Genomic DNA, 26226 nt, shown 5'->3' on the forward strand with positions numbered 1-26226 from the left:
AGTCAATAAATTATTTTTGTTTTAACATTTTAAATTATTCAGTTCACACTTTTACTGACGTAACTTAACTTTTTAATTTTTATAATTAATTATCATTATAGTGCATAGTTTTATTTATGTATCATGTGGAACCAACAGAAATACTGTTTCTTTGTCTATTTTCGATTTTTCTTATAATTTATCATAATAATCTGATTTTGCACAGTGTTAAACATCTTTTAATAGTTTGTGTAAATCAATATAATAGGGCACTTTGTGATTTGAATGTAGCTTCACAAAAAAAAATTTATATTAATTTTAAACTTATAGAGATACATTTTTTTCTTTATTAATTAATATAATTAACTTAACTTATCACAGCTAATTATTGTTGTTTACTTTTAAAAGATTAAAACAATTTTACAATTGATTATAGATTTAATATATTGTATTCATTGTAAGGACAAAAGTTTTTTAACACATACTTAAATTTATGACAGCTTTTATATTTATCAATATAAACTTAATAAAAATCTTATAATAACTTATTCATTGTTTTCCATACAAAATAAAAAAACAAAATAATGAAGTTGTTATGAAACATATTAAGCAATTATGTTTGTTGTCATTTATACATACATCATCTACGTGGAGCTTGTTGTATATACTTTAAGAGAATTTCTTTTGTAACAGGCGTTTCGATGCTGTGGCAAATGGCTATAACAATATATAAGTAAATAATTTCTTGAAAAGAATTAATTATGTTGAAATGTACATACCTATTGCAGTTTTGAGAGCATTTGGAAATGATTTGTCAGTTCGCTCTCGCATAAATTTCCAATTTCCATTTTCAAATTTGCATTCAATTATTTTTCCATCCATATTTTTAAGTTCTTTAGTATATTTCATTCTGGCAAAAGGATCAGATTTACCACCTACATACAAATACCCAACTTTTGATTCCAACATTCTAAAACATACATAATCTATTAGTATGTTTTTAAGTTATGTTTTTATAGGTTGCACATATTATACCCAGTTCCACCTTCTGTAACAATTTTTAGTTTAAAATCAACAGAATTCAGTTCCAATGGTTTCCATTTCAAAACTTCTGGACACGTACCAGCTACATAAGGCTATGCAAAATTAAATATAAATTATTGGCAATCCATTAATCGCTACCAAATTGTATAGTGATAAATATAACAGTACATCAGTTGATGGTTGGAATATGAGACCATCAGGTTCATGGGATAAATTTTTACTAAAATTTCCCAGCAATTTATCAGAAGCATTTATGTCATAGAATTGTTTCAAACGAATACTAAATGGTTCTTGAGTTTTATCTAAACGACCACACATGATAGCCTGATGTCTGGGTTTAATTATATCAACCTAAAAACAAATGTCACAAAAACAAAATTAAAATATATACAACATAAATTTGGGTCACTTAGGACAAAATTTGACATTTTGGAAACACATTTAAATGGTTGCAAACAACATAATTTACTCTTTTTGATAGTTTAAGAAACGAAATAATATGAACCTTAAAATTCTATCATTGATAAAATTGTATATACTTGCATTTATATTATTACAGTTAATTTGTCAGTTTATTATATCTTAATTTATAACATGCATACGTTACAGAATATATCCTCAAATTATCATTTTTTGTAATAAAATTGTTTGTCATATTGTATTGGAATTATTTGGATATTCAATCAATTTTTAAGAGTCAAAAAAATAAAAATAGGACTTTAGATAGTAGTAAAATAAAAATATATAAATAGGTGGATGTTCATACTAAAAAAGATATATTTTTGATTTGAATGTAACAGATGTAGAATCGGTAGATAACATTAAATTTATTTCAAAAAATTGACTTAATATACTATTCAAAAATATAAAATATCAATTTTTTCTTAAATTTTATTTGTTTCAAAAGGTGAAATTAAGTTTTTATTTTGTTTTAATAGTTTAAAAAAATTAAATAATGTTTTTATTTAAAAAATTCTAAAATGTTGTCTGGAGCCACCAGACACACCTGAATTCGTTTTTAAACCATAACTACTGCATGACCAGAGTTACCCAACTTGTAAATTTGAATTAATGTTGATTGAAAAGTCTCTATTAGAATTATAGATATGTCTATATAGTATATAATATATTATTTTTTGGTAAATTTTAAATTAAAATTTCAACCAAGTTTTTAGCAAAATTACGTATAAAAATGTTTGAAGTTGTCTAGTTTTATGATATCTTCATAGAACATTTAATTAACTTATAACTGTTTATAGTTAGATCAATTTTTCAAATTCCTTAATGTTACTAAAGGTTAATAATATTTTGTGATACTTAATTGCATATTTCATACTTACTTCAATTAGCATACATCTATTTGGATAAAATGGTTGTTTACCAACATCAAAACCTTCAAATGCAACTACATCATATACTAAATAGCGTGGTATATTTTGTCCATCAACTTTATCAATAATCATTTCCTAAAACATTAAGATTTAAGAGATGTAGATTTATGATGTATATTATTAAATTATTAAATTAATATTCTGATTAAAGTTTATTTACACCATCTAATAATGTGTCTTTCAAATGATGATCTAGATTTTTTCTGTGTAAAAATTTCAAACCCTCAACTTCAAATACACTGTTGTCTCTATCAATAAAATATATCTCATTTTCACCTTGGATAAACATTAAGTACCTATAAATTATAATACATTTAAAACAATTATAACACAATTTATCTTATTTTAGATTCTGAACGAAGTGATGAACGTATTGATTTTACAATGATGTTTTTTTTTTTTTTTTGTGTCTGTGTACAGCATAACTAGTCGAAATAATGCTTCGATTTCAAACTTTGGGGGTGGTTTCCGATGTAAAATTGAAGATCCTGGGTGTATTATACAGGTCAAAAGTAAACATTTTCCAACAGTTTTCTAAAAATCGAGAGAAACAAAAAAAAAAATGACAGAAAACTGGGAATTTTTACGCAAAACCAGTTTTTGACCAAATCAATTTTTTTATATGGTTGTAATTCAAAAACTAATCACTGGAAATACTTAAAATTTTCACCAAATGTTTATGTTAGTGATATCTATATACAGGTTAATTTTCAAAAAGTTTTGACTTTTTTTGAGTTATTTATAGACCACTGAAATTTTCAATTTTTTTGAGAATTTTTTTTTGAAGTGTCGGTAAAAAAATGTTGGACGACCAAAAAAACTTGAAAATTTAATACGAGGCTCCTTATAAGTTGTTCTTATTGTAGCTAAAAAAAATTAAAAATCGTTAGTCACAATTTTTTTTTATAAGCGTTTATAGTTCAAATTTTTACGAAATATGTCGAAAACGCGAAAATTTGCAAGTAATTTTGAAGTCGAAAAATCATAAAATATATTGTTTTTATAACTAAGGATTAAGAATACAACACTAAGTTTTCCATAAGTTTTCTTTCAAGTAGCTATAGAGAAATCTCGAAGCATCGTTATAGGAAAAATTTGAGGTGCGTTTGTATTTTAAATTTTTACGAAATAGCATAACGATAACTATTTATAATATTTGTAATTATTCAAAAAGTAAAAGTCGTAGATACTTGAAAATTTTACAAGTTATTGCGATTGGCATTTTATTTACATGATTTAATTTAAAAAATATTTTGACTTTTTTGAGGTATTCATAGACAACTGAAACTTTCAATTTTTCTGAAAAATTATTTTTGAAGTGTAGATAAAATTTTTTTGGCCCTATCAAAATACTTGAAAATTTAATACAAAGTTCCTCATAAGTTATTCATATGGTGATTAAAAAATTACAAAAATACATTGGCACGATTTTTTTTTATTAGCATTTGAAGTTCAAATTTTGACTAAATACATAAAAATTACGGCAATGTTCAAATTATCTTAGATCGAAATTCATAAAAAGTTTTTCTTTTTAATTCTAAGATTTGAGAATTTAATACAAGGCTGATAATATATTTTTATAATAGCAGTTGAAATATAAAAGAAATACATAGCCACATTTTTTTTTACATGCATTCAATGTTTAATTTCAATGTTTAATGTTTAACATACCTAAAAATCACGAAAATTCATAAATTATTTTATCCTAGAAATTCATAAATTTTATACCTAAGATTTGAAAATTTAATACAAGGCTCCTAAAATATTTTTACAATAGCAGTTGAAAAATAAAATAAATGTATAGTCACATTTTTTTTTTTTTACAAACGTTTAAATTTAAATTTTACAACATACGTAAAAATCACGAAAATTCGAAAATTATTATAAGCTAGAAATTCATAAAAATTTTCTTTTTATACTTAAGATTTGAAAATTTAATACAAGGCTCCTAAAATATTTTTACAATAGCAGTTGAAAAATAAAATAAATGTATAATCACATTTTTTTTTTTTACAAGCGTTTAAATTTAAATTTTACAACATACGTAAAAATCACGAAAATTCGAAAATTATTATAAGCTAGAAATTCATAAAAATTTTCTTTTTAAATCTATGATTTGAAAATTCAATACAAGATTCCTTACAAATTTGCCATCACACGCACAAATTTTATCACAAAAAATATTTCAACCAGAAATTCAAATTAAATTTTTATTAGCATTTGAATTTCAAATATTGACAGAAATTCGTCAAAACCATGAATATTTGCAAATTATTTTGTAGTTCAAAATTTATAATATCGTTTGTATTAATGTCTAAGGTTGTAAAATTTAATACCAAGTTTTTCATATGTTTTGCTTCAAATAGCTATAGAGAAATCTCGAAGCGTCGTTATAGGAAAAATTTTAAATTTTTACGAATTAGCGTTACGATAACGATTTATCCTGAAACGATTTTAAATATTTGTTATTATTCAAAAAGTATAAGTCGTAGATACGTGAAAATTTTACCAGTTATTTAGATTGGCATTTTCCTTACATGATTTATTTTTCAAAATATTTTGACTTTTTTGAGATATTTGTTGACAACTGAAATTTTCAATTTTTCTGAAAAATTTTTTTGAAGGGTTGATAAAATTTTTTCGGCCCAATCAAAATACTTGAAAATTGAATACAAAGTTCCTCATAAGTTATTCTTATAGGAATTAAAAAATTATAAAAATACGTAGGCACAATTTTTTTTATTAGCATTTGAAGTTCAAATATTGACTAAATACGTAAAAATTACGAAAATTCGCAAATTATTTTAAGCTAGAAATTTATACAAAATTTTCGTTTTAAATCAAAGATTTGAAAATTTTTAATTATCTACAATATATCCTAGACCGACAAATCATCTCCGTTCAGAATCGTTTTTCGTATACAATGATACCTATCATTGCATTCAAATCTAACCTACCCTAGTCAGAGGTCCACCCGTACAGCAGAGCGACATCCACTTTTTATTTAATAAGGTGTTTAAAAAATAAATATAAATATTTTTAAATATTATATTACCTAGTACCGTCAGCTTTCCACGTAACACGGTAAGGTTTTGTATGTAATAACTTCATATTTTGAATATCCATAGACACTGGTTGAGATCCAGGAAATCCAGATCTATAAAATTTGTAAAAAAAAAAAAAAAAAATGAGTTCAACATAAAAAAAATTAACCTATACAATAGAATTGGAATTACACATAATTATATAAGTACCTATTTCTTTTTTATCAAATAAATTGTTGATAAATTGCTTGTCCAACATATAATAAATTATGTAAGTATTGTATTATGATTTCAGATTTGTATACCACATTGACCACATTAAAATTTTTTCTAAATTTGTCAAAATTAATTACCGAATAAAAAATTATAACATAAGAATTCAGTATTTTTAATTACATTTTTCATAAGTTTTAACTTACTTATAAATCAATAACTACTGTACATGAATTAATCACTATTACATGTTTAAATATAAGGTGTAATGTTTAACAAATTTCCATTACAAACATTACTACATTTGTAAAATAGTACTATTACACTCTGTATAATCAAATAGGTATAATAGGAAATATTTTCTTATTTATAATTTATATTAATTATTATTTATTATTATGTAATTCTGTCTCTTGGTAATATTTAATATTATCTTTAACATGCGTTTTTACCTTTTCCAATTACATAAGTCTTGAGTTCTTCTTTGAATATTGCTTAATCTAGGTTGATCAAAAATAGCAGTAACACCAGATACACCTTCCATGAATACTGGGTTACGATTGTTTATTTCATTTCTAGACCGTTTACTAGAACTACAAAAAAAATTAATATGATAGTTATTCAGATTGATTCTCCAAGCATTCTCACCACCATTATAGTGGTCTGAAACGTAAACTATTTTGTGTTATCATTATTTTTTAAATCTCAATTTAAAAGTAAAACAATACAATAATTTTATAACTTCCTCAAAATTAGGATAATTTATATGTCTGATAAATGATAAAAAATGGCCTCATTAAAAATATACATCATTTTAATGGTGATTAACGGACATTTTGCATCTGCCATTTCGTCTCCATCAAGAAAACCAGTCACGGACATTTCGTCACTGGCAACTATTTAGATAGAATGTTTTGAAAATCTAATTATAATTTTCTCTTCACAAATGTGCATTGATGAGAACTAAACATACCAAAAATATTTATTGGATGGAACATTTTATACTTGTCCTTACGATTTTTATCAAATTTATATATTAGACAAAAGTATAGAAAATACTATTATTTCTATTGTATAATGCTTTACTTCACTGCTTCAGTGTAAAAATAAGGATATTTATATAAAATTACAATCTGCTCTAAGAGATAAATTTGAATAATTTTCAATAATTTCAAACATTCTGTGGTAATGGCAATTAAACAATATTTAATAACTAAATGCTTGAAGAATCACAAAGCATAATTATTAATTTTAACTATTTTTAAGTTATATTAAATGAATATTGAAATAAATAATTACGGTTCATGCTCTCTTCTATCTTTAGAGTCCTGATCTCTGAAGTCACGTTTATTTCGTGAAGAGGATTCATATTTACTTGAATTATGGTTATTTTCTTCTGATTCTGAAATTATAAAAATTTACATTGATTAATTTACAAATTGAACAAATATAATTAATACAATTTAAATATTCTATATGTTTAGGAATATGCACCTATACACCAATCTGGAAGTTCTGGAGCTAGTATAGGTTCTTCATCTGAATATCGTTGAAATAATTCAACTATATAATCTTGTTTATAAATTCCAGGAGGTCTAAAATGTATAGAATTTGAAATTGATCAAAAACAACATATAAGAATGACTAGTTATACTTAGGTACTATTTAATTTGTATATAAAATAAAGACTTTTTTCACTTATAACAGTCATAACTTTTATCTACCTTCTACAACTAATTTTACTATCTTCATTGTTATGATATGTTTAATACAAATTGGTAATGACTTATGACATAGGATTAGAGTGGTTCTAAAAAATCTAAAAAAATGCTTGAACCTAAAAATATACATTGATATGCTATTTTTGATTTTTTGGATTGAGTCACTTTGTTATTTAATTGTATACAATATATTTTATTATATTATTAATAGGTCTATGTAGTATTCTTTTTATTTAGAAATACATGTCATGGTTCATGAATTTTATTCAAATTAAGTTCCTAATTATTTTACTTAAAACATAAAAAGCGGAAATTAATAAAAAAGACAAATGAAATAAAATTTTATAGATAAAAATTTAAATTTCTCAGATAAGTAATAAATTCAAATTAGAAAATTTATATTCTTGAATGGTGTGTAATAATACAATGTTCAGTTTTTATATCATTAAAAAACATTAGAGCATTTACATGGATTTAAATACTAAATATAGATACTATGTATGTCGAGTCAATAACATGTTAAAATTGTTTAATACATTCAATGCAACAAACATGTTATTGAATTATACCACTTTTTTTTAAGCGGCAAAAACATTCTTGTATTTCTAGGAATTTTCCTGCATGCCTAAAATTAATTCAACAATTTCAGAAAAAAGTAGTATAATTTATTACCTAGCTGCCGCAAATTGAGCTATGGCACTAGTTACATCAAAATCTAATGTTTCTATTAAATAAGTAGCTATCATAAATCCTGTTCGGTTAAAACCATGAGTGCAATGAACACCTATATAACAAAAAAATTATTATTATTTGTAAAAGTAAAATAAATATATTAATTACAACCAACCAATGGACAGCAGAGGATTTTTCGCAATAAATTTTGTACAAATATCTACAAATAGTTGTGCTTGGTCTCGTGTAGGAGGTTGTTCATGACCAGCGCAGGGGATTTTTACATAAGTACAATTTGAATCTTCGATTTCAGATTTATTATAGAAACGGCTAGTTTTTGTCAGATCAATCCATAAACCTATACTTACCTAAAACAATTTTAAATATTTAATATTATATTAATTTGATTAATGAGTTTAAATATATTTAAATTAATCAATTATGGAAGGTAATAATAGTTTTAATTTTGAAAAATGTTAAAATGTTTAGATTCTAAGCAGAATGTAAGAACTATTGATTTAATAGGTATGCTTGTATACCTACATATTATATATAAACTGTGAAAACCTAAAATCCATAATTGTTGGGAGACTATTATGAGTAATATAATATTCGCATTTTTCATATAAACAATTAATGTTTTTTATTCAATAAAAAAAAATTGTTATTTTACCCAAAATTATATAGTTTTCTTATAAAAATGTACAGGTGTCCCACTTTGAAGGAAAAAAATTGTGGTCACGTTAGGTATGCATTTCACCAGAAAATTCAGAACAGTAAATATGTTCCAAAATGTTAATGACTCATGTAATGGATATTTTTAAATTAAACATAAATTATTCTCTTTTTTAATACCTTAATATTTTGAAAATAAAGAGTACTTGTCAAGCTTTGATCAACGAATATTATAATTATTCTTTTCTAATTAAAAGTAATAGTATAATACTGAATATAATATATATTATATTATTTCTAAAGAGATTAAACAGATATCAGCTGTTTTTAAACATTTAAAATTAATATTAAACTTATAACTACTATAGAAATAATATATTATATTCCGTAGGTTATAATAAATACAAACTAATGAAATAATTCTTATAATTATTAATGCCACTTTATAATTTAATCTTAGTCAGAGTTTCTTATACATTTTCTTAAAAAGAATGAAGAAAACCTGAAGACTGAAATAAGATTTACATAAACAATTTTTATTTTCATTAGAAAAAAATCACTGTTAACTTTATATATTGTTTAATGCAATACCTTCATATTAGACATAGATGAGAACAACATTTCTGCATTGAACCTATTCTCGATAGGTATTTGATCATCATATTTACTATCCAGTGGTGTTTTGAATGCCACAAATTTTTCAGTTATAGTTGTATAAGATTTACGAGGGCATTTAATCCAACGTTCAGGAATAGGGGGACTGTGTGTTGAATATGATGAGCTAGATCCATAACGTTTTGATCCTGCAAATTGTTTGCTTATAATAAATTTAGTTTACAAACAATTATGTTTTGGTATGATATTCTACTAATGTAGTATTTTCATATGCAGATTGTGTTACCCGACATAGTTATTAATTTTTTTTCAGTTCTTAGTGGTCAGTTTAAAACTTGTATTCAAAACTTGTGTTCGATCAAGGTTCATGGTATATGATATAATTTAATTTTATAAATAAATAATATAAAAAGTCATATTGTAGTCATTGAGCATAATAATAATAGATATGCATTATGTTAATAATTAGTAATAATATAAAAGAAAAAATTATTTTAACATTTCACAGTCAGAACACATAAAAAAAGAGTTATACTTATGAAAAAAGTTGTTTTTTTATTGACTCGTTAGTCGTTACCTGTCCTATATCAAGTATCAATGATGATAAATTGATAACGTTTATGATATTTGTTTACTTTTCCGAAGATACAAACAGTTTTGTTTACTGTTCCATGACGCACTGACGTACTGATGGCTAAGATGGCTTCTTTTCTATGACGGTAAGTTTTTCGGTTCTAACTTCTGTACCAACAAACTTCCTAAAATCTTCTGAGTTAAAAAATCTCAATAAATTTTTCGCAATTCGGCATCGGTTACACGGCACCAGGCATGTGTTTTGAAATGTTTTATGCAATTATTTATGACTTATGATTATTTTGTAAACATTTTTATAGTTTGGACATCAAACCGTCGACATGGCCGAGTATCTGGCATCTATATTTGGTACCGAGAAGGATAAGTAAGCATTAAGTTAAAATATACACTGGCTTGTTCAGTTGTAGTTAGAATTAATCTGAAGTGAATTGTTGGATGCTGTTATTGTAAAATTAAATCACGCATTATGCATGGTTATAATCCTCACCTTTTTCCCCCCTAGGGTCAACTGTTCATTTTATTTTAAAATCGGCGCCTGCCGTCATGGCGATCGCTGTTCAAGAATACATAATAAGCCTACTTTCAGTCAGGTAAGTTTTCATTTAGATATTTTCTATACTCTTTTATTATTATTATCTTACAAATAAATTGCTTTAGCATTAAAATTAAAAGATAAGTGTATTGTTGTTATCAAGTGTTGATTTAAAATTACAAATGTGTCAGCTAATTATTTAATTAATGATGTGGATTGTTTTATAATAAGTTCATGAAAACATATTTTTGTTTAAAAATGTTAGTTAACATCTCAAAAATCAGATCATTATAGTTTCTTAATTAAGCATATCTCTACTTATACAAACAAATTTAACAAATTGGTTGGTTAAAAATAAAAATGATTGATCATTATATAAACTATTAGTATGATATTACTATTTTAATTAAACAAAAATATTGTATACTATAGGTATCTTTAAAATATGGGAATTAAACCCCTAAAGGATAACTTATGTGAGCGTTGTAATTTTAAATTTCACAAATTATTGTTTTTTTACAAGCATCAAAGTTAAGTCCCCATAAAAAAATATCAGATATTTTACTGTAAACTAATAAGTATTTAATAAAGTTTTATAACAAATCACCAAACACCTTTTCTTAATTTAAAAAATAAATGTTATCCTTTTTGATAGGAGCTTTATTAATATAACAATATTATAGTGGATCAGATCTATAGTTATTTGAGCACAATGCAAAACTAACTATTAGATCTAGAATACCTGTAGACTCATAGGTTAGTTAATTCAAGTAATACAGCTTAAGTGTTTCTAAAAATTAACCGGTGTTTAAAAAAAAATTATTTGTTATATAGTATAATATAGTTATTTGATCATAAATTCATAAGTATCTTTATTTTTATTATGATTATTTATTAGACCTAACTTATGATTTCATTTTAAACATTTTTTTAAATTATAATTAATTTATGTAGATTTCATTTTTTTTTTTTTAGACTGTACTACTACAAAATCTTTATGTAAACCCACAGAATTCTGCAAAGTCTGCTGACGGATCACACTGTGAGTAATAATAATCAATTGAATGCAATAGTTTCTTTGTAAGAATGCAAAAATAAAAATGCTTTTTTAGTAAATTTGTGTAGTATTTTCTTTAAACAATCTTAAAAAAATATATATTTTTTGAATTTAAATTTGTTTAATCGGTAATATAATTTTGTTATAATATATATCATTGAATATTATATTATTTTTTAAATTGAATGGTTGTATTCCAAAATTATTTTGGTTTAAAAATATTATTTTTATTTAGGTAGGATTATTTATAAATTTGTTTAAATTATAACTTTTTCCCTGGACAAATGATATTAATACTTATAAATAATTTTACTATCAAAAATTATTTATTTAAAAAATCCTCTAGTGAAAAAGGTTTTTATTGTTATTTTAATCATAACATTCTATTATAAATATTTAAAAATATCAATAAATAACTTTTCAATTAATATTAAATACTATTTCTAGAAATACTAAGTTATTTTTAGGTTTAATTTTTTACTTTTATGTTTACAGTCGTTGTCAAATATCTTGAAAGAGTGTACTCTTTGTAGCTTGAAGACTCTGCTCTAGCTTGAAGACTACGACTCGTCAGTGTTTTTAAAATTTAAATTAATTTTTTTATAGCTATTTTCGTTCATTATTTATTTTAGATAAGATTAGAAAAAATGTATGCATTTTAATAAATCAAACCAGGTTGTCTGTTATAGGAGTGAATATGGATGTTTGCATCAATATGGAATTTTGACCAGTATAAACAAAATATAATGTACTCCTTCAAGATATTTGATAGATAATATATATATTTTTTTAAATACCTATGGAGTTATAATATGGTAAATTTTTTGTTCAATTTAGAATCTGCCCAACATTTGATCACCTTTAACATATCTTTACTATAAAATATTTTTAATTTTTAAATCATCATTTCAATCTATAATTAATAATGCTTTAATATTCAATTATGATGTCATGATACCAAAACATGAATCATATATATTGTAATTTTCGAGTCTGCTATCACCTTTTGGATCAAAAATGCTTAGATTTTTATCAATATATTTTGTGGTAGGAAATGTAACCTGTTTGGTACTCAGGCAGTGCCGTCCCAAGGGCAAGGTAAATGGGGCACATGCCCAGGGCCTCGGGTCTATATTATAATATACCGTGTAAATAAAATATTTCCAAGCATTTTAGTGTTTAATATTGTAAGTTCAAGGTCTCAAATTCTAATGATGCTCAGGCCTTTCAAATTTGTTTGAAATTTTCACTAATGTTTATATTAATATTAATTTCTGTTCATTATTTAATTACTTATAAGTTATTGCTTATTTATTGCATTACCATGGATAAAATATATTTGTATATTTTTTTAATCTATACTAATACTAATAGTAAAATAAATGATAATAATTTATTTTATTTTATGTACTTATTATAAATTAATATACTAAAAGCTGAAAGGTAGTTTATACTAAGAGTTGTTTTTCATAAGCAATGATTTATCTTAAATGTAAATTTAAGACCTACATTATAGTAACTTACTATTCATTGATGAGGAACATTCAACTATCACTGTACAACAGAGCTGTTACCTATTTACCCACTTTTTAATTTTAACATCTATGGTTTGAACATTTAATAAATGATCATCCATAAGTATTTCATACTGAAACTAATACATTTAAGTTAATTTAAAATTTATTGGGAGGCATTTAAATTTTTTGCGAGCTAATGAAGTTCAAATTTTAATAATATTGTGTTCTATAAGCTTATAGTAATGAATTAAAATATGAAATAATGATTTATTCTCCGTGTATATTTATGTTCTTACACTCAAAGAGTGATTTCCATAGGTACAATAACTGCCCTCTTCAATAATATTTCTTTACTACTTTGTACTAAATTTTAAATTGAAAAGACTGAGTCGAGTCCTCCAAGCTCTTACTAGTTTGCACCAGTGGTGATTTAAATGGTATTTTTTATCTTTGGAAATATCTCAAATCAAACCACCTTATGTGAACAGATCAATTTAAAATACACAGTTTAATAGTTGCTGGTTTGGAAATTAAACGCTTGCGGTTTAAGACTGCTGTCCGTTTTTGAATATATAATTTGAATAACCCATATTAGGTGGTTATTTTCCTACTTGGATAAAAACATCATCCTCTGTGTGTTTGTTGTTAACAGTTTTACTTATTATAGTTATTGTTTAATCACAGATTTCTTATAATAACTCACTGGACAACTGGAAACTAACAAGTGATAATAATTATTTAGCGTGTTATAAGTAATTTAGTGTACTTATTAAACAAAAACGTGTAGTTATTTTTAAGCTATTATTCGCCAAATATTTTATTTAATATTAAAAGCTATAAACAATATTAAAAACATTTTGAAGTATAGAAGATTATTTGCCCTTTTTTAAATTAAAAATATATACTATTATTTATGTCTGCCTTTATGCATGTGACATAATATATTTTATGACTAATATTCATTTTTTTTTTTTTTAGTGGTTTCAAATGTAACTGATGAAGAAATGCAAGAGCATTATGATAATTTCTTTGAAGATGTTTTCGTAGAATGTGAAGATAAGGTAAAGATTTTAGTTTTAACTTTTATTGTTTCATTTTATTAACGATTGTTCTCAATGTCAAATAATGTACCAATTCCTATCCAAAATGTAACTAAACATCTAGAAGTTTATATGGTCAAAAGACTTACATGGGCCCAACACACTAAACATAAAAGAAAACAATCAAACACACGCCTACACCTCTTTCGTCCGTTGCTGTCTCCTTCAATGAGTTAAAAAAGCAAAGTATTAATATACAAGACAATTATTACCTCTCTAGTTTTATGTTATCCAAATCTGAGGCCAAACCAAACCATCTAATATAAGACCTATAGAAGTCTTTGAAACCATATGTCTCAGACATACATTACAAAAAACTCCATTCGAACCAAATCCATCTTATTTCTTGTATGTCCTCTTTAATCGTCCCCAGCAACCAACCCTCTTAGGAGATGAAAAAGAAAATGGCTAAGAGACACATTTGTCTAATACAAAAAATGAAAATAAATTAAATAAACGGTCTTTCCATGTATGAACCAATCAAATCAAACAGGAGGTACTGGTGATAGATGGTTTTCTCCCTCAAGCTAATCAACTAATCTTTTTATTACCTAATTATTATCCAATTTAGTTATTGTGCTTTATGTATAGAATGTAAATATAGCTTTAAAAAAAAAAATGTTTAAATTCTTAAAGAAGTTAAACTCAAATTAAGGATATTAAATGTATAATAGATTCGAGTTAGGGTTGCCAAAAATAATAAGCTTGTTAATGTTCATATTGTATGTTTCTAGTTTTTACTTAAATGAATGTACTTCTTTTTAATATGTTTAAATTCTTCTTCTTGTATTAATATAATATGCATTATTGTAATTATTTTTAATAATCATATTACATTTAATTATTTGCTTATTAAGTATGGCGAAATTGAAGAAATGAATGTTTGTGACAATTTGGGAGATCATCTTGTTGGCAATGTTTATATCAAGGTAAAATTTATTGTACTTATGTACCTATTAAGAATCATTATTTATATTAAGCTTTGATCCCGATAAATTTTTTTTTCACAACAACAAAATTAAACTCATACATTGTTAATGATTTATTATTATTATTCAGTAATATTTTATATTAATTTTTGAAAAATTCTAGTTTCGTCGAGAAGAACATGCAGAAGCAGCTGTTAACGATTTAAATAACAGATGGTTTGGTGGACGTCCAGTTTATGCTGAATTGAGCCCTGTAACTGATTTCAGAGAAGCGTGTTGTCGTCAGTATGAAATGGGGTGAGAATAGAAATCAAAAATAAAATAATAATATTAATTTATGATGATGTTCAAATAGAACTCACAAAAAATATATTAGTACTCATCACTTTTTAGAATTTATTAGAACTGTAATAAAAGTTAAGTAAAGACTTTTTACTTTTAACTTTTGTTGTTATATTAAATTGTCAAATGTCAATTTGTAAATTTATTGTAAATGTTGGTAATATCTGTTAAAAAATATTAATAATTTTTGATTTCTAGAGAGTGTACACGTAGTGGGTTTTGTAATTTCATGCACTTGAAACCAATATCACGAGAATTACGTAAATATCTTTATAGTCGTCGATCACGCAGACATCGTTCACGTAGTCGTTCACGTGATCATGTTGGAACACGTAGAACCAGATCACCTTCTCCTAGACATGGCCATCATCGTGGTGGTGGTGGAGGCGGTGGTGCTGGAGGAGGAGGAGGACGTAGAGATCGTAGATATTAAGTACAATAAGTTTTTATTCTGGCGAATAATTTTTTTCTTGAAGTTTAATGATTTACCATTAAACAATTTGATAATTTCATGTAATTTGTGTTGTAATTTTATAGATAAGGTAAAGTTAAAAAAATATCAGAACTGAATAACTAAAATAGTTTGTTTATTTCTATCTTTTAATTTTAATATTAATTAAAATCAAGTTATTTGTCTTGCTGTTTTTACTAAAAAATTTGTTTTATTCTGATTAGTCTTATACATCTTGTGGTTAATATTTTTTTTTTTTCAGAAAAGTAATTAATTGCCATTCAAATTGTAAACCATTAATACTGACAATAAGGAAAAACCATATTATAACTAAATTTTTAATTATATTTATATACATGCCAAGTTATTATATATTATCTGTGTTTTAATAAAAATGCACTTTAAAGTCTTATAATTATATTTGAGATTAATGCTTCTAATATAAATGTATTTATTTTATCCTACTAATATATGAAACATGGTATTTATACAAGTACAATTTAGTCAACTGTTTTAAAATAAATGTGCTCCTTAATAGTTGTAATTTCAGTGTTGAAAGTTGAACTAAACATATTTATTAGTAAAAAGATTACTAGGTTTGGGTACCACTGTTGGCCACTTTCAATGAATGTGTTACATTTGAATTCAATAATTTACTATTGTAAAAAGATTCTGTGTGGAGATGAGCTTATATCAAGTATAGTTCACATGATTTTTGGTATTTTTTTTAAAGCAACTTATTTTATTATTACTTATTATTTTATAGTACATTGATATAACTATTGTCAAAAATATTGCATTTATAATATTAATTAATATTAAATTATTAAAATAGCATTAAGCTATTGCTTGAAAGTTAAAATATCTTGAAAATTATTTAATGATATTAAAGTATCTATTCTTGCAAGAATATCTTTAAATTTAATTTATAATCTGTTGATTATTTTTATAATAGTATGATGATGTAGATACATTATATATTGTGAGTAAACCATAATTTTAAGTACATACTGTAAATATTAGTAAAATTAATTATTTCTATGTACAATTTTTCACTGAATAGGTATATTTAAATATTTACGTAGTTTAACTGGATCATGATGGTGCTGCACAACTGTGCTCGACTTTTTCACCCTGGATATGACTGTAGATTGAAAATAACATCTCCTACGTCCGACTGTATTCTGTGATTGCCGTGTAAAATATCGCTATAAAGCTTCAGTGCAACATTTAGATCATAATTTACAAATTACTCATACTCAACAGGTTATGAAACGGATTATTGATTAAGTGACCCATTATAATCTCAGGATAAAAAATCAGAGTGGACACCAGTAAGGAATCATAATACGAGAAGTATAAGGAAATCTAAAAAATGAATTCGCCTTTTTTATTGGAGAAAACAATTATGACTATTTTAGTATTTTCCCGAAAATAGCTGTTTATTATTATTTATAACTTCTTATAAAAATGTAATCAATGTAACGTTTACGACTAATGGCTGTTGTCGCCGATGTCCTTTGATCAATATAAAAAAAAAAACCTTATAGTATCCAGAACCCGTTATAATAACTCAAGGTATTATGTATTTTTGAATGTTCCCAAATTACAACTAGCTATTTAAAAGTTTTTGCTTTTTTAGAAGATAAAGTAAGTTATTATTTTTAGAACAAATGGTTGGTCGATAATCTTATTAACGGCGTCAATACAGCTAGTAGAACATCTAGACCTGCGGTAAAAGCCATGTCAATGTCTGGATAAAAATGAATAAAAATCCAAATTACCAACTGATCAAGCATATTTAAAAAACTTGCCTAGTATTATTGTATTCGGGGACAATTTTATGCACCGTTTACATTTTAAATGTAACTATCTAGTGGATCATTATTATTAGAAAAGCGGGAAAGTGGATGTCGCTCTGCTGTAGGTACAGTAGGTTACAAGTGGGTTACTGTAATGGATGGAATTAAATTTAAATCCAATGATATTATATCATTGTATACGAAAAACGATTCTGAGCGAAGACGGTTTATCTGTCTAGGATATATTATTAAATTTTGAAATCTTAGATTTAAAATGAATTTTTTTTATGAATTTCTAGCTTAAAATAATTTGCGAATTTACGTGATTTTTACGTATGTTGTTAAAATTAAAATTTGAATGATTGTAAAAAAAAATGTGACTATGTATTTATTTTATTTTTCAACTGCTATTGTAAAAATATGTTAGGAGCCTTGTATTAAATTTTCAAATCTTAGATTTAAAAAGAAACATTTTTATGAATTTCTATCTAAGATAATTTGTACATTGCCGTAATTTTTACGTATTTAGTCAAAATTTGAACTTTAAATGCTTATAAAAAAAAATTGTGCCTATGTATTTTTAATATTTTTTAACTGCTATTGTTAAAATGTGTTTGAAGCCTTTTATTAAATTTTCAAGCTTTTCTACCCAACAAATAAATTTTTATCAATATTTATAGAATAAAAAACTAAAAAAGTTGAAAAATCAAAATGTCAGCAAACAGCTCAAAACAAATCAAAATATTTTGAAAATTTTATAAAATATATAAAATGCCTATATAAACATTCGGTGAAAATTTCAAGTATCTGCGGTCATTTGTTTTAGAGTTACACCAAAATAAGAAAATCGCTAAATGTGAAATCCAGTGAAAATCCAATGTAAAAATTTAAATTTCAAATGCTCATAAAAATTTAATTTGAATTTCCGGTGGACTTTTTATTTGTGATAAAGATTGAAAAACTTGTAAGGAATCTTGTATTATTTAATTTTTTATGAATTTCTAGCATAAAATAATTTGTGGTGATTTCTTAAATTAAATTAAATTAATTAAAAAAAAAAAAAATTTATAAATTAAATTAACTTATGTTATTAAATTAAACTAATAAACTATTCAAGCTAACAGAAAGTTCCATCAATGGGTAGCTCCTTTCAACAATATATCATGTCCTGTTAATTTTTACCATATAATCCTATTATTCCTATTGTGTCTAGATATAATTTGTGTTACCTACAGATTGTTTATTTCTTGTAAAAATAAAAAAAAAATTAAATAATTAGTTAATTTTTGTGATTTTTTACATATTTTGTCAAAATTCAAATTTTGAATGCTTATAAAAAAAAAATTGTGACTGAATTTCTTTTACTTTTCAACTGCTATGGTAACAATATATTAAGAGCCCTGTATTAAATTTTCAAGCTTTTCTGCCTATCAAATACATTTTTATCGATATTAATTTAAAAAAACTTATAATGATCGAAAATTGCAAATATCTATGAATAGTTCAACTTAAGTCGAAAATTGCATGGTGGATAGAATAAACCTACTTATATAAACATTCGGTGAAAATTTCATGTATCTATGGTCATTTGCTGTAAAGTTACATCAAAAATCAAAACCGATTTTGTCGAAAACTGATTGTGCGTAAAATTTCCCGTTTTTCCCTTAATTTTTAGTTGGTTTTTCACGATTATTTAGAAAAGTATTAAGAATTTTTTACTTTTGACCTCCCAAAGTAGCAACTATATAGATTTACTTTCTGATCGAACGAGGTACTGAAGTCAAAAATCGGAGCACTTTTACTGCCCCAAAACGTGATGACAGATACAAAAAAAAAAAAATACACACATCATGATAAAATCAATACATTCATCGCTCCGCTCAGAATCTAAAATAACCGGTTTAAAAATTTGCATGATAAAAATTCTTGTTCAAAAACAAGGAATTTATATTGGCATTGAACAATGCTTAGATGGCATAATAATAGAATACCTAACTTACTAAACAAATAGGGTTAAGTGCAAATTGCACTTAAAAAATTAATGATAGAAGCAACAATATGGCGCTTGTTAAATTATAAGATTATAACTATATAATATACTTGCCCTGTAAAAATCTGTATTCATAATATTATGTGGAAGGTGTAAATTAGGACTATTAGGTATATAGGTAGGACCATGCAATATGTTTTCGATAAACAAAATTAAATACAATATCATAATTTTACATATATATTTTTTTTAACTTAAATAACAATAATATTTTAATCAACTCTTTTTCCAAAGTAATAATATTTATAACAACTCACCACGTTTTTACCGTTTTAGTAAGTTTGATTAATTTTTAAGTAAAAAAAAAAAAAAAAAAATAGGATAATATAACAACTTTATAACCAAATACAATTGGCTTATTTACACAAATAATATTTAGAAATATAGTATATTAAATCAATATTAAACATACATTATTTATAAGGTTATAACATTTTTGTATGAACTGTAGGCATGCATACATTTTCTCTTTGTAGGTATCTGTATGGACGAACACTGGACAGACATGTGTCTGTCTGTACATATTCTGTCTATCGTATGGGTACTATATTTTGATATCGTTATTCTACTTAGTTTCAACCAACTACTTTAGTTTTTTATACACAAAAGAGATGAATAAGATTATTAACATTCAAGTGGATAGCACTTATATTGATGTAAGAGGAAAATAAAAAACGATGGTAAATGTCCCCTACAGGGCATTTTCAATTATATTTATACTCGTACAGAATAATTTGATAAAACTAACGTAAAAAAAATATACATATATATATATATAAATAAGTAAATCTTAACTTGTATTGATGAATTGTAAAGTGTAGGTATTATTATTTTTAGTTTATTCGAACACGTTATTTTACTGACAAAGAACCGTAATAAAAATATAATGTTAAAGATATACCTATATTATTGTTGTAAATTAAAACAAACTCCGAATATTAAACAGCGATATATTATATAGGTACATGGCCACATGGGGTAAGATTTACACATTTAATTGAAAGGATATAATAATGTTTGCACATTTTTACAGCCGATTGTGTTCAATATTTTTGTATAATTAAAAATAATAATAAACATAAACAATTTTAATACGATTATAGTATTTACAATGTTAATTAGGTATTATATAATACATAATAATTACGACAAATCGTCAAAACGATTTTTGTTTCATACTTAGTTTATAATTTTTTTTTCCAGCATATCGAATCTTAAAAAGTGGTAGGTAGTGATTGGATATTTTTTGGGATTTTGTATTAAGTGGGTATACCCTTCGGGAAAGGCATTTACTTGTCAGAAATTGATAATCCTAATAAGGGATAGGTACCGTAAAACTTTGCAGCATACGGTGCTTCAGCTAATATTATTAAACGAGTAAGCGCCGCCATGAATTTTGACAGGGGGGTTGTGCATCATGCATAGTATACTTTGATGTGTAAATATAATGTTTAAATTATTTTAGTTAAATACGTAGAATTATTTTTTTTAAAGTTATTTTTGTTTTTTCATCGGATACAAAGTTTTTATTTGATAATTATGCAAAAAAAATCTTTTCAATACCATAACATTTTTTTTTTTTAAAGCCAGGGGGCTGCAATTGCACCCCCTTGCGGCGCCCTTGAAAGAGTATACAGAGTGTGTCTAGATACAAAGAATGACAACATTAAAGGGATGGGATACACTGTTTGTTTGTGAAGTAGACCTAAAACGAAAATATCAAAATCACGTAGGTCACATAAATTACACGAGTTACCATCCTATTGCATTGTACTATTCGTATAGGTACTTATCTAACGGTAGACAATCTATGTACCTACCTATTAAATGTTGAAACGATGGGTTTCATGGATTTTTTTTAATTATGACATCCAACGATCTAAAAACTATATGATACGTAAAATTATATAACTAAATTATTCTTATTTCATATAATGACTAGATTACTTTGTAGATACCATTGAGTATTCACCTAATCTTAAAATTGTAATCGTTATTTTAAGAACAAAAATGTAAACCCTCTATTTTATGACATGAGAAAAAATATTTTCAAATTGGAATCAGGAGGATTATGTTATCACTTTATCAGCTTCATAATAGATTATACTGTCAAATGTAAGAACGAGGCTTTGAAATTAACGATAAACTGCGAGTGAATAGTTTTAATAGGTACCTATAGTCTATTGTTCTATGCTATAGTTACGGAGTCGAGATAAATCGATAATTTGGCGATAAAACATCATCATCGTTGCGTTTTTTACGTGTACTATAGATAGGTCGTATATATATGTCATATTTAGTAGATTCCATTATAAAGTCGTAAGAATTTTCACGTGTGATATATTTTTGGGGACTAGAGTAAAATGTAGATAAAATACGATACTCCAACGAATACCCTTCAATTCACGTCATGTGTATAAGTGTCGACACGTATAATATGTTGTTCTAATTTTTTGTGTTCGACCATTGTATACATAATATTATATTTGTATGTATATGTAGGTATATTGTGTAGGTATTACATTTTGATTTCTTTTTTCAATGCGCGAACACTCGAAGGCGTTTAGGGTGTTGAGTATGTGTACTGTGACTATATTGCAGAACGACTGCGGGGTTGATATTACATTATTACAATATATATATATATATACATTATATTATACAATAACTGTAATCGTTGTCGCCGTCGAAAATGTGCGACGGCGTGAAAAAAAAATTTACTCCCATCCCCCATTATTATGCACAAACCAACATACCTACGTCATATAGATAAATACCTATATAGTATAACTTCTTGCACACAGATATATATTGAGACACTCTTGACACATATCCAATGGCGTAGCCAGGTTATGAGATTGAGGGAGGTAATTAGTATAAATTATAATAAGATTTTGTAGTATAAATAATAAATGTAGGTATCAGGGGTAGGGGATGTTAAACACCCACCCCTACCTCTGGCTACGCCACTGCAGTATATTATGCTCGTAAATATTTATATTTATATATGTTATGTACTATTACGATGTACACAACAAAACGATATTAAAACATTTCAAAGTTTCGTATTTTTGTAAAACGAGTGGTGGTGGTGCAGTTGTCGGTCGCACATCGGCATCAGAAACGTTTCGTCACAATGCAGTCTAATATGATATTGATAATGATTGATGTTCGGATATCGACGTGCATAAAAATAATGCGACTTGATCGCTTCAGTGCAGTTGTTTCAGACGATGACCCGTCATTGTCTACACGAGCCCTGGAAATCAGCTGGACAGCACCAGACAGCAAAGGGTCAGCAGCCACCAGCCGGCTACACAGCACACCAGAGGACCTGAATTACCGTCGTGTACCGCTGCCGGTTGTTCTCCTGCGAACACATACGAAATCGTAAGTTAACGAAAATAAAAACAACACTAATAGCAAACAGTGGCGTGGTGAACTAAAAATATTCCAGAGGCAACCCCCCATATAGATGACCCACCCCACATGTATTTGCATGTAAAAAAGTACAATCCTTGATACCCACCCCCCAATATTTGAAAAATCCCAGAGGCAATTGCCTCTGAAATTACTCTTTGCCACGCCATTGATAGCAAATATTATATAATATTATAATTGCGTTATAATAGTATTATATTGTACATCATCGATGTTGTGATTGTTGGAGGCAGAGATTTATACTCTAATAGTTATAGTTAGGTCTTAGATACCTATTTAACAATTTCGATTTGGTATACTTTTATATTCCAATACCGTTTATTAGATGGACGGAGATACCTATAGGTAGTTTTAATTAATAAACTCCATTCTTTAGTATCAAAACAATTTTGTTTTTGTTTCATTGTATAATTTTAATGTTTAATGTTTAATTTTAATTTTAAATTTTACTAACAAACTCATCTATATTAATGATGTTTATAGTACTTTTTTTTAGCAGTTCAACAATTGATATACAGCGACGTAGCAAGTATAAAATTATTTACAAAAAAAAAAAAACGAAATTTTAATAATATTGTAAGCGCAGATACACATGAAAATATACAAATACACTTTTATCGACTAAATTCGAGTCGAAACGGTAAAAAAAAAAAATGTTTTCTATAAATCAAATGCGTTATCGGTAGATACGTGTATAGTTTTTTGAATGGTACTTATATTGTCATCCCTATATGTATCGTATACAATTTTGGACTCGAGTTCACGCCGTGGAAGTAACTGCTATTACTTATTTTGAAATAAACGACCGTTTCATATCGTACGGTGTCAACAATATAGTAACTCGTTTATACCTAATAGTGTCGTGATCGTTATTTTCAGTGATGGGAGCAGTAGTCACTTCTTAATTCTCTTTTTTAAACTCATTTTCTGTACCTAATGTATTTTAATATGCACAAATAATTACAATTTAATTATCGGTACAGTGTTAAATTATGTTTGCCTAGTACAATAAATATTTATGCATGCATTGAATATTGGATTTTCTGTTATCAAGTATCTTTAGTATTTGATTAATCTGGAAAAGCGTGTTATAAGTAGGTACTTACCAATTAAGGTTCATATTTATATAATATTTCACAGGATATTATTATATTAGGTACACATAAATAACAATAACAATAACAATAACATCATCTCAATAAGGTAAGTATTAAACATGTCAGTATATTATATATTTATATTGTATTCATATTCATGGTTTTTAATTCAAAATCAACGTATTGTTAAAAATTAGTTTCACCTCTTTTAAATGGATTAAAAAAATTAATTTTGTTTTCCAATTAATTTTAGAGAAAAAAGGTTTTACATGATCATGCAATTAATTTTAAAAACCTCTAAAAAATAAACTACAATTTATATAATGTCTGTTCGCGCCCCATCGCTCGCCACGACTTCCAGCTCGGAATGTTGGCGACACTGACAGAGCTGTTGCCGTCGTCTGCGCCGCCGCTAGTGGCGTCGTGGTGATACCCCAGTTCTCCCGGAGTGATAAGAGTTATTATGCGGCGGTTACCCTGTGGTTACCATGTGACCAACTTGAGGTGGTTTTGAACAGCAAGTCGAGGGATATTTTCGATCAGCGGAGCGGAGCGACGGCGCCGAGGAGCGTAGCGACGAGTGCCGCTAGCATGGCATCACTGACGTAACTTATTTCGTGTTGGTGTCACTGATAGATACCTGGTATTCCCCTTGGTATAAGCTTTATCACATTTCTTATCACACTCCATTGGTTTTGAAGAGACGCTGCTATTTCTCTTTTCGTATAACCGTTGCCAATACATGTCACATGATATGCATGTTCCTCTGTGATATTAAAAACTATGTCTTTATGATCAGCTTAAAAGCACATGTTCGGTGTCTTTCTTATTTTGTTCGGTTTTTCTTATTAACAACTACGTGCAGCTCAAGCTATACCGGCTGTATTCCGCGTGAGTTCGACGTGTGATCTTGGCAATCCATTTGACAGCTCGTCGTGGGAGCACCATTATTGCTGGCTTCCGTCTACAAGTAGCAGCTCACCATCACCGTCAACGCTTGCAGTTCAGCACCATATCGACGCCTGTTGCAGCTCCACATCATCGCCTTTGCAGCTCCGTATCATTACGTAGTAACCACTGGGCCAGCAAGTGTAAGGCGTCTTGTTCTATGTGTCATGGACGTCATAACCATATGTTACATAGAGATAATTCTCATGCCAAAACTCCTAAGTCACCTGCAGTGTCTCTAGTCAGTACTCAAAGCTTCAGATCAGTTGTTTTGAGTACAGCTACAGTCAATGTTAAGGATGTGGCAGGATGCCTGCAGCCAGTTCGGGCTTTGGTAGACCCAGCTTCCCAGATAAGCATCATTACCATTTCATGTGTGAGACGGTTAGATCTTCGCCAGGAACCCTGGAGAATTCCAGTTGCTGGTTTGGCAGGGCAGTTAGTCCAGTCCATTTATGGCCGGGTGCAGCTCGGCATCCAGTCTCTTAAAAAAAATCAAATTTTGGAGCTCTATGCTTGGAAATTACCCACTATTACTGGTGTTATGCCATCAGTCTATTTGCCGCTCGCTGTTAGGAATCAATGCTCCCACCTAGTTCTGGCCGATCCACAGTTTGATTCTCCCGCTCCGGTCGAACTGTTGTTGGGTGCTGATGTCTTTCCCCAGGTGCTTCGCAGTAAGCGTGAAGAATTGGGCCCAGGACTTCCGACAGCATTTGACACAATTTTTGGATGGATCTTGCTCGGACCAATTGATCATCATTTACTCTCTAACCAACATCATCAATCATCAGTAACTTCTCTACTTACCACATCTCTTGGGTCATTGGTTGAGAAATTCTGACAGGTCGAAGAACCCGAGGAAGTTCCACTGTCTGCTACAGAGGAGGGCAAGTGTGAGGAGATATTTACTATGGAATCTTACCATGACTGTTCGGGTCGTTTTGTTGTTCCACTTCCGTTCCGTATACCACCTACTGTAGATACCTTTTCAGGCTCTCGTCCACTAGCA

General features: G+C 27.0%; 3 protein-coding genes across 13 annotated transcripts in view; 1 reads left to right on the forward strand and 2 right to left on the reverse strand.

The window, feature by feature from the left end:
- Positions 1–397: 397 nt before the first annotated feature.
- Positions 398–9916, reverse strand: mRNA-cap (RNA guanylyltransferase and 5'-phosphatase mRNA capping enzyme). Its single transcript, XM_089225862.1, has 14 exons — positions 9641–9916; positions 9331–9542; positions 8240–8432; positions 8065–8176; positions 7166–7266; positions 6971–7073; positions 6124–6264; positions 5470–5571; positions 2575–2710; positions 2364–2489; positions 1192–1374; positions 1015–1115; positions 759–949; positions 398–696 (listed from the first exon to the last, which is right to left on the reverse strand). Exons 1-14 carry the CDS (start codon positions 9645–9647, stop codon positions 620–622), a joined length of 1785 nt encoding a protein of 594 aa, XP_089081988.1. The 5' UTR covers positions 9648–9916; the 3' UTR covers positions 398–619.
- A 188-nt stretch (positions 9917–10104) lies between these two features.
- On the forward strand, positions 10105–16291 carry U2af38 (U2 small nuclear riboprotein auxiliary factor 38). Of its 2 annotated transcripts, XM_015513390.2 has the most exons (8): positions 10105–10312; positions 10451–10538; positions 11456–11522; positions 14033–14115; positions 15012–15083; positions 15247–15380; positions 15624–15858; positions 16139–16291. In XM_015513390.2, the coding sequence occupies exons 1-7, from the start codon at positions 10269–10271 to the stop codon at positions 15856–15858; spliced, it is 723 nt and encodes a 240-aa protein (XP_015368876.1). In that variant the 5' UTR covers positions 10105–10268; the 3' UTR covers positions 16139–16291. The 2 variants fall into 2 exon arrangements, with proteins under 2 accessions (XP_015368876.1, XP_015368875.1); XM_015513389.2 differs by lacking the exon at positions 16139–16291 and having other exon boundaries at positions 15624–15942.
- A 3601-nt stretch (positions 16292–19892) lies between these two features.
- The window catches only part of LOC107165232 (limbic system-associated membrane protein-like), a 475565-nt gene continuing 469231 nt past the window's right edge, over positions 19893–26226 (reverse strand). For all 10 annotated transcript variants that reach the window (XM_089227117.1, XM_089227118.1, XM_089227110.1 and 7 more), the window contains one exon: positions 19893–23098. In XM_089227117.1, the coding sequence (XP_089083243.1) occupies positions 22995–23098 (104 nt within the window). In that variant the 3' untranslated portion in view covers positions 19893–22994. The remainder of the gene's footprint in view (positions 23099–26226) is intronic.

The sequence above is a fragment of the Diuraphis noxia genome, unplaced genomic scaffold (genome assembly GCF_037042655.1).
Source record: "Diuraphis noxia isolate RWA-SAM2 unplaced genomic scaffold, SU_Dnox_SAM2 contig0004, whole genome shotgun sequence".
NCBI classification, from domain to species: domain Eukaryota; kingdom Metazoa; phylum Arthropoda; class Insecta; order Hemiptera; family Aphididae; genus Diuraphis; species Diuraphis noxia.

What these genes read in the sequence shown, in the direction of transcription:
- U2af38 (XM_015513390.2), top strand. Translation starts at nt 10,269, where the DNA reads ATGGCCGAGTATCTGGCATCTATATTTGGTACCGAGAAGGATAA. An exon ending in ATAAGCCTACTTTCAGTCAG is followed by an intron (nt 10,539 to 11,455) that starts GTAAGTTTTCAT and finishes TTTTTTTTTTAG; the next exon opens with ACTGTACTACTACAAAATCT. An exon ending in GTCTGCTGACGGATCACACT is followed by an intron (nt 11,523 to 14,032) that starts GTGAGTAATAAT and finishes TTTTTTTTTTAG; the next exon opens with TGGTTTCAAATGTAACTGAT.
- mRNA-cap (XM_089225862.1), bottom strand. An exon ending in AAATCCTCTGCTGTCCATTG is followed by an intron (nt 8,177 to 8,239) that starts GTTGGTTGTAAT and finishes TTTGTTATATAG; the next exon opens with GTGTTCATTGCACTCATGGT. An exon ending in ATAGATGTATGCTAATTGAA is followed by an intron (nt 1,375 to 2,363) that starts GTAAGTATGAAA and finishes ATTTGTTTTTAG; the next exon opens with GTTGATATAATTAAACCCAG.